Raw genomic sequence first — 14,269 nt, forward strand, 5'->3', positions numbered from 1 at the left:
ATGAGTTAGATCTGAAGACCAACTGGAGGAGCGACTGTATCATCAGTTATATCAGTTCTGGACCTCAACTGGTGAAATTACGGCACTTTGGGATTGTAGGTTGGATCGGCCACCATCCCAAAGTGTCATCATTAGACGGGATGGGAGCGAGACTGAAAAGAAAAAATCAACTTTCTTATAAATTGGACCTTTTAAACAAATGAGACAAAGCAAGTTAATTAACGAGCGTCACTTTTGGACAGAGCCTGGCTGGTTTCCTCCTGTTCCCGGTGTTGATGCAAGTTAATCTTGTGGCGCTAAGTGTGGGGAAGAAAAAAATGCCTGAGAGCCACATGAAATATAATGAAGTGTTTGTGTCACTATGAGGAATCCAGCGTCTCACAAAAAACATCTGCGATCAATCTTCTGATCTAATTCTGTCACCAGGCACATTTTACCAAAAAAATAAAATAAAATAAAAAATGTGGAACTGCTCCTTTAAGGTCTGACACGGCCTCAGAAGTGTTTACCTGCAGAAGAGAGATGGTGCAGGGGCATTTTTGTGGAGAGGAGAAATTGCAAAGTGTGTGTGTGTGTGTGTGTGTGTGTGTGTGTGTGTGTGTGTGTGTGTGTGCACTATGGTGAGAGGAAGATGGCTGTTGCCTACATAATCACACACTCGCTTCACTTTGGTGGCAGCCCGCCCCACCACCACCACCGCCACCACCAGCTCTCTCACATCCAGTCCCTCCTCCTCCTCCTCCTCCTCCTGCTGCTGCTGCTGTCTGGGGCTCGGTGCCTCTCTCACAGAGGTTCTGCAGAATAATGGAGGCACAGCTTGCAGCAGGTCTCAGTGTTTTCAGCCCAGCTCACATCAGGCTGGAGCTCCTGTAAGCCGACGAGGATCTGTGGTTCACTGTAAAGTTTCCTGTCAGTTATTTTTTTTTCTCTCTTTTTTCTTAAATTCCCAGCACAAGGACTTCTTTCATATATTTTTCTGCGTCACGTCTTTTTTTTTCTTTTTTTCTTTTCCCTTTTTCGTCGTCTTGACTTTTTCCGTGTTTTGATGTTTGTATGAGGGGGATTAACAGGCCCACCTTGGTTTTTCCAACATAAATCAACAGCTTTTCCTACGTTTTTACTGCAGGCTGCGCTCTGTTTACCTATAACAGGGAATGGGAGGATCTCACTGAGTATATATATATATATTTTTTTTTTAAAGCTGTAACTTGATTTCCTGGAAGCGGGTATGGGCCGTGTTTTTGCTCCACAGATGGGTCTTTCGGAGGTGAAGTCAGAGGAACCATGCTGCTGCAGATGAAGTGAGCGGCTCAGGTTTATTTGTGAGGAGGATTTGCGACATGGGCTGAGCTCCTGTGAGGACTCTTTTTTTCTCTCTCTCCTGCAAGCTGTTGAATTATCCGAGGATGGACGACGGGAAACAGAGACGGATAGAACTCCAGCCTATCGGTCAGACTGTTATGTAATATCTTCACCTTTTTGACGCTGAAAGCGCGCACCGGCACGGCACGGCACGGCACGGCACGGCACGGCACAACAACGGAGCCTTTGAGCGCACCGGATTGGAATTAAGGCGTGAGCCAATTTTCCAATCACTAAAATTTGAGTTTTTTTGAGTGGAGTTTGGCGTGTAGTCACAGATTGTCAAATATTGCTCTTTTTTTCCCTATAAATAGAAAAGATAAAGATTTAATAAGTTACATTTAGACTGTTCAGACTAAATGACAGCGCGTCTCAGTGTGTCTGGTGCAGGCGCATGTATGAACAATGTTACATAATTGCTTTAGAAGGATAAAAGTAAAGTCAGCAGATGTGGTTTTCCTTTTCCACAGAAAGTGGTTTGACCAAAATAGCCTGTTAGAACTGGATATTGGGATTTCTTGGCTCTTTTATTATTTTTAAGCAGGTTTTGGAGACAGCTGAACCGTCAGATTTTACAGTTTTACGCACGCACTTCTTCATGCGTGTTTCTGAGCCTCTGCTTTAGTTCCAGTCCACCTCAGTGATCTCACAGTCTCAGCTGATTTTTTTGGGGGGGAGTATCTCTGTTGTCGGACGATGTGGCTCCCCCGCCTGGCGCTTCTGCTGCTGCTGCTCCGGTCCTCCGGTGTGCTGCTGGTGGAGGGCATCAACACGTGTCAGTCCATCAACCTGGACCGGCAGAAGTCCCGGCGCATCGAGGCGGTCCGCGGCCAGATCCTCAGCAAGCTCCGCATCCGCAGCCCGCCGGACGAGGACGACGACCCGCCGGCCGGTTCGGTGCCGCCGGAGGTCATGCTGCTCTACAACAGCACGCGGGAGCTGCTGAAGGAGCGCGCGCGTCTCGCCGAGTCCGCGTGCGAGCGCGAGAGCAGCGAGGAGGATTATTACGCCAAAGAGGTTCAGAGGATCGACATGCTGCCGCCCCGCACACACACCAGTGAGTACAGCCGAGGACCCACAGGCCACACCTGAGTCCAGATATCTGTCAGAAAATGAGTTCGGTGAGACGGGAGGTCACACATACACAGAGCACTCGGGTAAAAGTCTCAAAGTGTCTGATACTAAATGTAATTAAGAGTCAAAATGGTAGATTTACATGTAAACTACTCAGAATTTGCATCTGCATTGATGTGCAGTAAAAGTCAAATGACCAAAAAATTTCACAAAACACAAAATAAAAGTTCAGATATTCACAGAATTAAGGTGAAACACTGCAATATCCCGGATAGTGACTCCTGTCTGTAAAGTTACTAGTAACTGAAGATATCAAATGAATGTAGTGGAGAAACAGAGACGTCATTTGTCTCCAAAGTCGTTGAATAAATGTTCGCAGTTACATTTCATCACTGGATGTCTGACGGGTCCTCAGTGTGTGGTCCGGGTCCTCAGAGATCAGTGTGGAAAGTTTCCATCTCACATCAAATGACGGCTCCCAAATTCTTTTAAGGTTTGAGATCCCTCACAGATACAGAAATCAGCAGTCGGAGCCACTTTAAGTATAAATAAGCAAAAAGCTCATTTACTGCATTCAAACTGTCACTCAGGTTTTATGTGGCATCTATTATTCTGTCAGCAATTCTTGTAGCGTTGCAACTGGTATGAGGATTTTCACAGTAGATGACAAACTCATAAAACATCACAGTTTCATGCTATTAAACAGTTAAAATAGTAATAATAATCAGTTATATTGGCTGCTGACATAATGAAAACAGAAGGTTTATTATAATTTCACAACATATGAACTCCTGACAGACATGAAACTTCATATAAAACTTAAAATGTGATTTTTTTAATAACACTAATATGGTGCTATTTAATAATATAGATAAGAAAATATTGTTTGTATTGTATTATAAATGTCTATTTTTATTTCACTGTTTACCCTGAACACAGAGTCACTGCAGCCCTCGTGGGTCTTCAGACTTCTTTATATACAGCAGTGAGTTCAGTCTGTAACAAAGCACCATGTTTCATTAGATCGATAAGTGTTGATAGGTTGTTTCTGGAGGGTGAATAATACCTCAAGCAGTCAGAGGCAATACATGGAGAAAAATAAGAATATTTTCCTCAGAAATTGAGGTTTGAGTTTCACAAAATGGAAACTCAAAAATACCTCAGAATTAATTTTAATTATGGTATTTACATAAATAACATAGTGACAAAATGCTGCTCTTTATTGTTTTTTCTTTCTATCTTTTTTCAGGATTTAAGCTTTGATATCATTCTGTGGTGTCTCAGTTTTGCTCCTTCTGTAGAATTCAATTAAAAAAAACAAATCATTTTGGTTGAAGTGCACGTGTTTCAGCATCGAACCGCTGCTTTCTCAAGCATTTCTGAAAAAAATGTAAAAAGCGCCGTGTTACTGCTGGGAGCTACTACTGCCAGTCTGCACGCCCTATAAAACACAAGTTTGGGCAAACGAGGCGGAGGTGGAGAAAGTCGAGTCCCAACAGCTTCTTCAGCTTCTTATCTGTGGACGAGCCCTTGAGCAAGGCAGTCGATTCTGTGATTCGCTGGGAGCAGCCAGCTGTGGTTGGTCTCGGGCAGCTCTCACACAAAGGAACTAAAGTTGATGGACTTTATTTAGGAGAGTTTTAGATTAATGTCGCTGGTTACTACGTGGTGCATAATTACACATCTGTCTAGCTGGGAGGTGATGTTTCATACATATATTAAACATAAGACCAGACACATTTACTCACTGAGCTCAAACCTGTAATTTAGCTCCGAGACACTCATCAGCAGTAATTATGTCCGAGACAATGCATCACAGCGCTGTTTTAACCAGCGGTATAAATACGACATCGTCAAAGCCTGCGTGAGATGTTGTCAGATCATTAGTCATCCTTTTTGCGTGTTTCCCTCGTCCAGATGCGGTTCAGCCGGCCGCCCCTGACCCGCACTACAGAGTCGTCCACTTTGACGTCAGCGGAGTGGACCTGACCAACAGCACGCTGGTCAAGGCTGAGTTCAGGATCTTCAGAGCTCCCAACCCGCTGGCCCGGGCCTCGGAGCAGAGAGTGGAGATCTATCAGGTAAAGGACCGCGAGACGACTCGAAGACCAACAGGGCTGCAGCAGAACCACCAAACAAGCACATAACCACAGATATAATCCATTTAATCCCGCAGATTATGATGAAGTCACTCCCAGCCCCCCTTTTATTTCCATTTCATTATAAAAAGAAGTCGACCCAGGAGCTGTTTCTTCTTTCTTGTTTTTGGGCGTCAGGCCAACACGACTGTTCCGACTTTAAATCTGCTCTAATTAAAGTATATTTATGTTTTGGCATGAAGGAGACATTTCACACATCTAAGAGAAAAATGTTCGCCCGAGGAAACTGAGTTAACATACTTTATGTCGCTGATGATGATCCATTCGTGTGTTTATATATAAAAATGAAGCAAGATGAAGACATTAACTTCCACCCTGTCTCGTGTCTCTGTGTGCTGCGTCAGCTGCTGAAGCCAGATGAAGAGAGCACCTCCACCCAACGCTACATCGACTCCCGCACCGTGCAGCCGAAGGCGAAGGGAGCCTGGATCTCCGTGGAGGTCACCGAAACCATTAAGGACTGGGTGTCCGATCCAGGTCAGCGTCAGCACCAGACGAGCCGTTAACAGTGGCTCTGAACTTCACCGTCCTCACCTGATGTCTTTCTCTGTCTCCCCTTCCACCGATCAGAGAATAACCTCGGCCTGAAGCTGGGCGTCCACTGTCCCTGCTGCACCTTCGTCCCGTCCACCAACAACATTGTTCCCAACAAGAGCGAGGAGCTGGAGGCGCTTTTTGCAGGTTTGTCACAGTTTAATGTTAAAAACCTCCGACGGGTCGAGTGAATAACTGTGATCATCTCATTATAATGGAATGATCCGCTGAGAAACCCAGTGGCGCCCCTCCAGCAGGACAATGAGCCCTGTCACGCCACGAAAACCCGCTCAGGAACGGCTCGAGGAACGTGACAAGGAGCTCAAGGCGTCCCAATCCGATTGAGTAATCCGATTGTGGTGCCAGACACCAGACGACGCCGCCAGAGGTCCTGCGTTCGTGGCTTGGATGGGTCAGAGCAAAATCTGATCCACGGCCAGGCCTCCATGGATCGAACTCGATGGTACGTGTCAAGAGGCGTCCACATGAATCCCAGCGAACCAAAGTTTCCCAGCAGGACATTGTGTTGCGACAAGATGATCATAGTTATTCACTTCAGCCGTCTGTGGTTTTCATGTGGGGCTGATTGTCATTATCATGTCGGCCAAGTGTTAAACCCCCCCAGTGACACAGAATCCTAAACTGTATTCATACTTTGACTCAAGGGAAACTTTTCACACCTCTTAAAGAGAAACGCTGAGTTGAACCTGCTGTTCCAGACAAGCTGTTTCATGTCAAAGATATGGTTTATAGTTGTGTTTCCAACTGGAACCTTTTAGTCCCAGGGGGTATTTCTTTTTTTTTTTTTTTTAAAGAACTGAGTGGTTCTTTTAAACTGTTGTCGTCTGTGTTTCCACCAACGAAGATCAGGCAAAGTTTGCAGAGGAATAATGTCATGGCAGAAATAAAAAGCACCAAGCACCAATCAGACCAATCAGAAACGCTCAGCGCTGTCCATGTCCAAAGTTCCTGTACCTGTGGTTCTACGCCTTTAAAGGGGTGTAAAATAATGTCCTCAGAACTTAATTTAGACTCCGGTCCCTGTGCAGGAAACGCATTTATGTTCCTGTAAAGGTTTCTTAGTCCCTGTGGAAGTTCTTTTGGTGGAAATTCAGCTATCGAGACGTTCAGGGAAAGACCGCAATATTTGTTTCAGCCTGAAAGAGGTGATTTCAGACTCCTGCAGGACGTTTCTGGAGATGTTGGTTGTTTGTGGCCAGCAAGCAGCATTCGTTTGGTTGAGACTACATGCGAAAATTAGCTGTTGAGCTCACGTTTAAATAAATAAACATAACAGCCGGTGCACCGAAGATCTGATGAACCAGACGTGCAGTCAGCCTCGGTTTTATCTCGATGGCCACAGAGATGATAGATTTGACAGGTGTGCTGTAAATGTCAGTGGAAGGGCATTAAAAGCACTTGCGGGAGATTTATCAGCGCAGGAATAATCCTGCAGGTCACAAAATGTGAACGTGAAGCGGAGACTCAACGGTGAGGCGCCTCCAACATGATTAATGAATCACTTACTCACCATCCCGCAGGAATAATGGGGAATCTGTTCGTTCACACTGTGAAACTACTGAACGTCAGTCTGTCTGCGTTGCTTCATTTAGGCCCTAAATTACGGCACTTTCCTCAGGATTTACACTCGACTCAGCCAAGTCAGTTTTTTTTTTTTTTTCACTTCTCGGAAAAAACTTTTGATACCGATGTGAAGACAAGCAGGGGCTTGTTTTGAGCTCCTGCGCGTCTATAGGCCACGAATACTCAGATACAGACAGTCAAGTCCTTGTTGAATCGGGTGTTTAAATTTCCGATCACTGACTCTCCACAGCAGACATAATCTTTAAAGAGAGAACTGCGAAGCATCTAAGAGTGGATTTTTTTTCCCCCCAGCCCGACTCTAAATGAAACAGCACATTCTTCTGGCATTCAAACTGTGCGAATTCAAAGGCATAAACTCCAGTCCCCCCCGAGTCTGTACCGCCTGTGACCCTTCAGAACAAAGCAGTGTTTACTCCTCATCACGGGCCGCATATATCCTCAGCTGTGAGTGATGTTTCCCCTCTGATTGTTTCATCTGAAAACATTTTTACAAGCCCGAAGAGGGAAAACTTTCCAGTATTTCACCATAGAAAAGAAAAAAACAAAAGAGAAATGTCTGAAAACATAAACATAATGTGGTCGGGAGAGTAAGTTTCCTTCTGCGGGTCCCGACCCCCGCCTGCGTTATTAACTCTTTAACTTCTCCTCGTAGGTGTGGATGACGAGAAGCTTCGTCAGATAAGAAAGCCCGGGCAGGTCAAAGGTCAGGCCGATTTCAGCACCAAGACGCCACACCTCATCCTCACCGTGCTGCCCAGCGACAGAGTCGACAACCCGGCGAAGAAGAACCGCAAGAAGAGGGCGGCCGCCACAGACACCACAACCTGCTCCCGGTAGGCCGCCGACAGCTGCATGTGTGTGTGTGTGTGTGTGTGTGTGTGTGTGTGTGTGTGGTTCTGTGTGACGGACTGACAGCGCTCACATTCTTCCAGGATTTGTAGTTTCATAACTCTGAAATCTGGTTGTGGTGTTTTTTTTCCTCCTGACCCAAAACTCACTTCTGCAGACTATTGTGTGGCAAAACAAACAGTATTGACCCTGTGTTTAGACTGCCGGCCAACAGGCGTGCAGTGTTTTATTTAGACTACCTCACGCTGCAGGGGAAAACTCTGGCAGCCTCGCACAGTCATTACCTTGTGATGGCTGCGTCTTCAATGGTGACCCGTTGTCATTTTCCCATGACCCGGCTTTGGGCTCTTGCCCCAGACGGTGAACAAGCAGGATGGGAGTTTGAATATTTCTGTGTGTATGTTGTGTCTCAGTGGCTCAGACCAGGGCTGCTGCCTGCGCTCGCTCTACATCGACTTCAGGAGGGACCTCAACTGGAAATGGATCCACGAGCCCAAAGGTTACAAAGCCAACTTCTGCGCCGGTAGCTGTCCGTACCTCTGGAGTGCCAACAACCACTATAACATGGTGAGTCGGGTCAGCTGTTCATGTGGGATGTTTAGCAACCAGGGCGAGGTGACGCCGTTGTGTTATGTTGATTGATCGCCACGGCGAGAGGGCAACGTGTTGGAGCCGTGACGAATCAGCGAAGAGCACGTAGTGACTGTTAGGACCCGACTGTAGAGCAAACGTGTCACCAGTCCACACTGGAGGATACGAAAATTAAGATTCAGTCATTTTCTACTCACCCCCACTCAGAAGGAAATTTTGGTGAAGTTTGGTAGTCCACAAGCTTCACACCCCGTCTGAAGTTGGTGCATGAGCTCAACCCTGCATCTGGGGGTGCAAATAACATCTTTTCAAATCGATTTGGAATAACACCGGATGAACTGCAAGGAGCCATTTTCTCTTTTTAAAACAAATCCCCATCTAGAATCGTTTACAACAGTCAAAACACGCCCGAGGCCTTCATCTGGGCAGGACTGATGATGGTTTTACTGTTGTTATGATTCAGTAGCCAAGATGAATTAAAGGCTTTTGAACTCATTACCCTCCTGAGTGCTTCAGGCTCTTTCAACAACTCTGAACAAACAAAAACCTCCATCCACATCAGTTGTTGAGGAGAACGCTGCATCACAGTTCTGCTGTGAAGCTCCAGAAATGTTCCGAGGCGAACAAAACTTTTTCAGCTTTTCATTATGAGGAGGATAAGGAGTGGATAAGTAGATTTTTACTTTTTGGGTGAACTTATACTTTAATACACAACACAAGTTTTTCAAACTAAAACAGGACCAGCAGCGTTTCCAACAGTCTCAGGGCTCCTAAAACGCCAGAACAGCGCGGCGTAAATTTATCAGACATTTTGCGTTTTGAAGCAACTGTCACACCACAAAAACTGGAATCAAAATGCATTTTCTAGTCATCACTTCATCAAAAATAAAATATGGCTGTTGCATGTTGACCAGTCACTGTAAGTACATTCTTTAACTATCAGACGCGTCTTATCTCATCACATTGTACATATTGATATATCTGCGTTACTTTAGTTAGTTCTGCTGGCCTCAATATTGCAATGTCTGTTAACAGAACCCAGTGGTCCATTCAATTGATTGTGGCTTTATTTGATTTGTTTTATTTATTCAGGATATTTTAACATTTGTTTCTCATTCAGATTGTATTGCTCTTTAAGTGGCACACTTGCATTATGATGCTTTAATAGAATCACAATGTCAGCATCATAAAATGGTCTTAAAATGACAATAACATTGTTTATCTCAGTTATTTCTGGGACGGTATGTTGTTCTACTTGCTTGGTCAACAAGCTTATTAAGAAAATCTGGATTTGGTCTTGTGACTAAAATAAATGTTATATATATTGAGACACTGGTATAAAAATACTGCAGCCGTCTTTGTGTTCGAGTCCGGACATCAACGTCAGGTTTATTCACAGATTCATGAGATTATTTTTGTGTCCGTCTCTGAAACACGCCGCCGCCACAACAACAGCAACAATAAAATCTGTTTTGAAGCGCTCGTACATCTTTAACCTTTTTCTCGTTCGGTCAAACAAAGGCAGATGTGCTCTTGTTTACCAAATGTTATTCTGCTGTGATCTCCAGATTCATGGCCCTGTTTATCCTTCTGCCGAACAGTTTAAATGGAAACAGTGGCAGACTTCTCCACAGGACAGCGACAAGCCAAACCGTATAAATAGAAGTCACATGGAGGCTGATCAGTTACAAACATCTGCTCCCGTCAAAACAAAAGCAGCTCTGAACCGTCGCAGTAATCGAAGTTTCTCGAAACACAGCTGGCTCGGATCAACTCGACTGCCAGCGTGACTTCAATGTACAGAAACGTCGAAATGTGGGTGACGTTTGCCTTTAAATGAGCTTTAAGTGCGCCGTATGTGGCTGCTAAACACCATAGTTAGCTACACTTGGTTAACCCCAGTGTCATAAATGGGCTGACACCTCGCAGTGGCCTGTATAACATATAGGCTTATGAAACTCAGCCTGTTTGTCTCATGATGCCTCTGATTACTCCGCCAGAACAGAACCGTCTTATTTTTCTTCCTTCGCGTCCCTTTGTTGTGTCACAGACGTGCAGGACTTTCGACTCTTTGCAACAATAAGACATTTCGCTGCTGTCGACAAATGTCACTGTGGCCTTTTAAACAATTTGATTTGCACAGTTGGGTTCGTACAAAGTGTTATTATTTTTCTGCTGGAGCTGAAATGACAAGCATGAAATAATCACGATCAAAACACGCACAAAGCTGAAATAAAGAGCAGATAGAATACACAAAATGAAAATATACATTTATAGTTTTGGTTATTAAGGAGACCTGTGAACATTTAGATAAGATGATAAAGGCTTAGTTTGATGGAGTTTGATGGAGTTCATGTCGAAGTATTTGAAAGAGAAATAAGGAAACACGGTGACAGACATCGAACAAAATTTCCCATCACTTCCCTTTAAAAGCAGCTCGGCAACACAAGCAAACAAATCCAACGACTGTTTTGTGACATCATCTTTTCCCCTCTGAGCCGCTTCACACTGCTGAGAAGAGCAAAGACAAAACACCAATAACTGAAACGACTCTAAACTAAAGCAAACTAAAGTGAAAAAATGTGTTGATGTAAAACCTCATGATTCATAGTAAGAAACTGAGTTAGACAAAAACAATATGTTTTCTGGATCTATAAAAACTTAAAGGAAACCACATTTTTGAGCCTTTTCTAGCTTCAGTATTCTGAGTGAAGTGGGAACGGCAGGATGGACATAAAGTTTGATTTGCACGTTGACAAATGCAAATTAATCTGGAGCTGATTATTTCAGATCATTTTAGAGAGCCGGGCTGTGACCCTGATATCTCAACCCAACAAGACGCACCGTGCTTCCGCTCGCTAGCTAACTAATGAGTCTTTGCTCTGTGCTGCCAGATATTAAGGATCGCTGAATGGGTGAATGTTGTGATATGTTTGGCTGACATGAGTTGGTTTAAGCCTTCGTAACCACACGTCGCATTTGGTTTTACATGAAGAAAAACTTGGATTTTGATATGACAACATAAAGGTGCATGTTAAACAGGTACACATAAAGAGCCTGGATGTTTTCCAAAAGGTCAACACTCGTTTATTTCCCTGTCCCTCGTTCAGATCCTGCCGCTGTACAATAAGCTGAACCCCGAGGCCTCCGCCACGCCCTGCTGCGTTCCTCAGGACCTGGAGCCCCTCACCATCATGTACTTCATAGGCCGCACGCCTCGCGTCGAGCAGCTCTCCAACATGGTCGTCAAATCCTGCAAGTGCCGCTGAGCTCAGAGGAAGAGGTGAGCGAAGCAGAGAGGAGGAGGAGGACGATCACAGGACCAAAAACTACAGGCGGGAAAATAAAGACGAGAGGACATTAATCTTCTGTTTGGTCACCTTTAGCAGACTCTTGACCTGTCATGTTTTTACACGTATCAGGATTTTTGCTCCCATTCTTTACAGGCATGATCATTTCTCTTCATTCTCTGGAGCTTTCTGTGTGATATAGGACAGTGTAAATATGACACCATAGCTGTATTAAACCTGTACCTGGATATTAAAGGGGGTGTTGTGTGGCCGCATTTCGTTCTGCATAAAAAGGATTCTTTTTTATCAGGATCCTCGACGTACCCCCGCGGGCCGCAGGCGAAGCGGAGCGAGCCAGACGTCGCGTGTTTGTTTGCTTTAGGTTTGAGGGTGTTGATGGGAGGGAGGCGGCGTGGAAAGGTTTGCAGACTCGAGATCTTTCAGGGCGAGGGAGGCAGATAGAAAAGAGAGAGAGGAGCTGTGTCCACGCTGAGGGCCGTGCCAGCTCTCTGCGGTCCCGGGGCTGAAATCTGCCCGGCGTAAACAGGATGTGAAAGATTTCCAGACACCGACCCGACCACTCACGGAACGCTAGATTTAAACGCTCCCCCTCATCTCCTCTGTCTCTCTCTCTCTCCCTCTGTGCTGCTCGAGGTTCTGGGATTTGTGGTGGGAGGAGAGAGGGAGAGAAAAGAGAGGCTTTGAAAATGAGACGTGGGATGATAGGGCTGTATTTGGAACGGCTACAAGTTTGGAAGGTGGTATTTTGCAGCCTTAGCAAATTTGTAACTATTTGGGTCTGACTCAAACATTCAGTAATCATTCTCATGGCTCATTTTCTGAATGTGCATTCATCATCTTATTTTGAAAAGCTGTCGACTCATTCCTGTTCCTACGCCGTGACCTTATTTTGTTGTACCTGTTTTTTCGACTCACCATCAGTCTCACAGATTCTCACACACACACACGCACACACACACACACTCTCTCTACACCCAAGTATCCACATTGACCACTTTTGATAGAATGTCTAAATGCTGAAAATAAAAAACATCCCCAGGGCGAATTTTAAATATAGGCTCTCTGGTATGCCAGTGGTTAGTATGTGTGTGTCTGTAAGAGACAGAGAGCAACTGGGTGTGTTTTGTGAGTGAGTGTGTGTGTGTGTGTGTGTGTGTGTGTGTGTGTGTGGCTGGTGAGGTCATGCGTGATAGCACAGCATTTTTTTTTTTTTTTTTTACCCCGGCTTTTTTTTTTTTTTTTTATTGTGAATTTTATTGTGGTCGTGACTGTGGATTTATGTATTTTATTCTGTTTTCAGGCGGAGCGCGAGTTAGGATCTGAAAATGTGGTCAGCAGTAAAGTTTTAGTTGAAGAGTCTGACAAACACCAGATTGTCTCAATAACATCCGGCCGTGCGTGTATTAACAGATCTGGTGGTTTTCATGCGTTTTACTCGAGTAGTAAAGGAATGCTTGTTTCTGATTGGCTGGTGAGGGAGTGGGCGGGGCTCTGGGAGTGTTTTCCTCCATTCACTCTTTTTCTTGTAATGAAATCGTCGACGTTGCTCACACGAAACTCTGTTGGATAATGATAACGATCACATATTTTGTTGAATCCGTGAGTTTAGCATGTTGGACAGATCTAAATACTATAATTACGTGTGATATCACCATGTTGATGTTGTTTCCAGAACATCATAATTAATGTTTTCCCAGAACCGTCATTGTACCAATCACGCTGCTGTGATGGCGCATCTTCGCAGCTCGTGTTGGCGTCGTCCCTGAAACATAATAATTAATGTTAGTCATTTTCAAGGAACATCATTTTCAGCCTCAACACATCTGGCTGAGTGGGAACACTCACTTGTAATTTTTGGTTTCCCTTCAGTTTTCTGTCGCTGTCTGGTTTAGGCGACAAAAACGCTCAGGTTTCACACGGTTTTGGGGCGAAATTGACACCTTTCATAAACACATGATTGAAAGGGTCATTTCTCCCATGTGCGTCTTTCAAGGCGAAATGTGATTGGTCAGTTCCGGTGAGCAAAGTGGAGCGAAGCCAACACAGTGATATCATCACTCGGTCATAACGTCAGAGTTTGTGTCGACCTCTTTGTTGTCAGGACCCAACTGACACCTGTACTCACCTGACGCTGTTTCTTTGGCCACTTGTTCACTGACTTTGTTTTTTAATCTTCATCTTAAAGGTCAAGTATGCAGGATTTGAGAGGATCCTTTGGCAGACATGGAATGTAACACTCATAACTCTGTTTTAACTCGTGTATAATTACATAAAACTAAGAATCGTTGCATTTTTGTTTTCTTAAAATGAGCCTTTCACGTCCACACAGGGAACAGATGAACCAAACATCGGTTTTAAAATACAACCCTCTGTGATTTTTTTTTTTTTTTTTTTTTTAGGGGCCATCGTTGGTTCTCCAGCACACTTCAAAAGGAGCGGGTGAGGGGAGTTTTCCAAAAAAAAAAAAAGGAAGGTGGTTGCAATCTGCAACCTCACTACTAGTAAACCACGAAATCCTACACACTGGACCTTTAACATCAGAGAGGTTTTTGTCATTCTTAAAGGGCCAGTTGTAAAAACACAAAAAACTGCTCAAATCAAATCAGGAGAGCTGATTTTTAAGGATTTTTATTCACAGAGATGCCAAATAATGATGTATAAATACTTCCTTACTATACTTAACTCTGTACTTAACTTTTTTTTTTAACTTTTGCTGCCTACATTTTAACACACATATCTGTACTTTCTACTCCTTACGTTTTCAAAACAGACTCTTTAGTTTTA

General features: G+C 44.3%; 1 protein-coding gene across 1 annotated transcript; it reads left to right on the top strand.

Annotated features, from left to right (window-relative positions):
* Positions 1–753: 753 nt before the first annotated feature.
* On the top strand, positions 754–11,743 carry tgfb5 (transforming growth factor, beta 5). The gene is made up of 7 exons (XM_037078156.1): positions 754–2,419; positions 4,354–4,517; positions 4,940–5,072; positions 5,166–5,276; positions 7,387–7,567; positions 7,997–8,150; positions 11,285–11,743. The coding sequence occupies exons 1-7, from the start codon at positions 2,059–2,061 to the stop codon at positions 11,441–11,443; spliced, it is 1,263 nt and encodes a 420-aa protein (XP_036934051.1). The 5' UTR covers positions 754–2,058; the 3' UTR covers positions 11,444–11,743.
* The last annotated feature ends 2,526 nt before the right edge of the window (positions 11,744–14,269 follow it).

The sequence above is a fragment of the Acanthopagrus latus genome, chromosome 18 (assembly GCF_904848185.1).
Source record: "Acanthopagrus latus isolate v.2019 chromosome 18, fAcaLat1.1, whole genome shotgun sequence".
NCBI lineage: Eukaryota > Metazoa > Chordata > Actinopteri > Spariformes > Sparidae > Acanthopagrus > Acanthopagrus latus.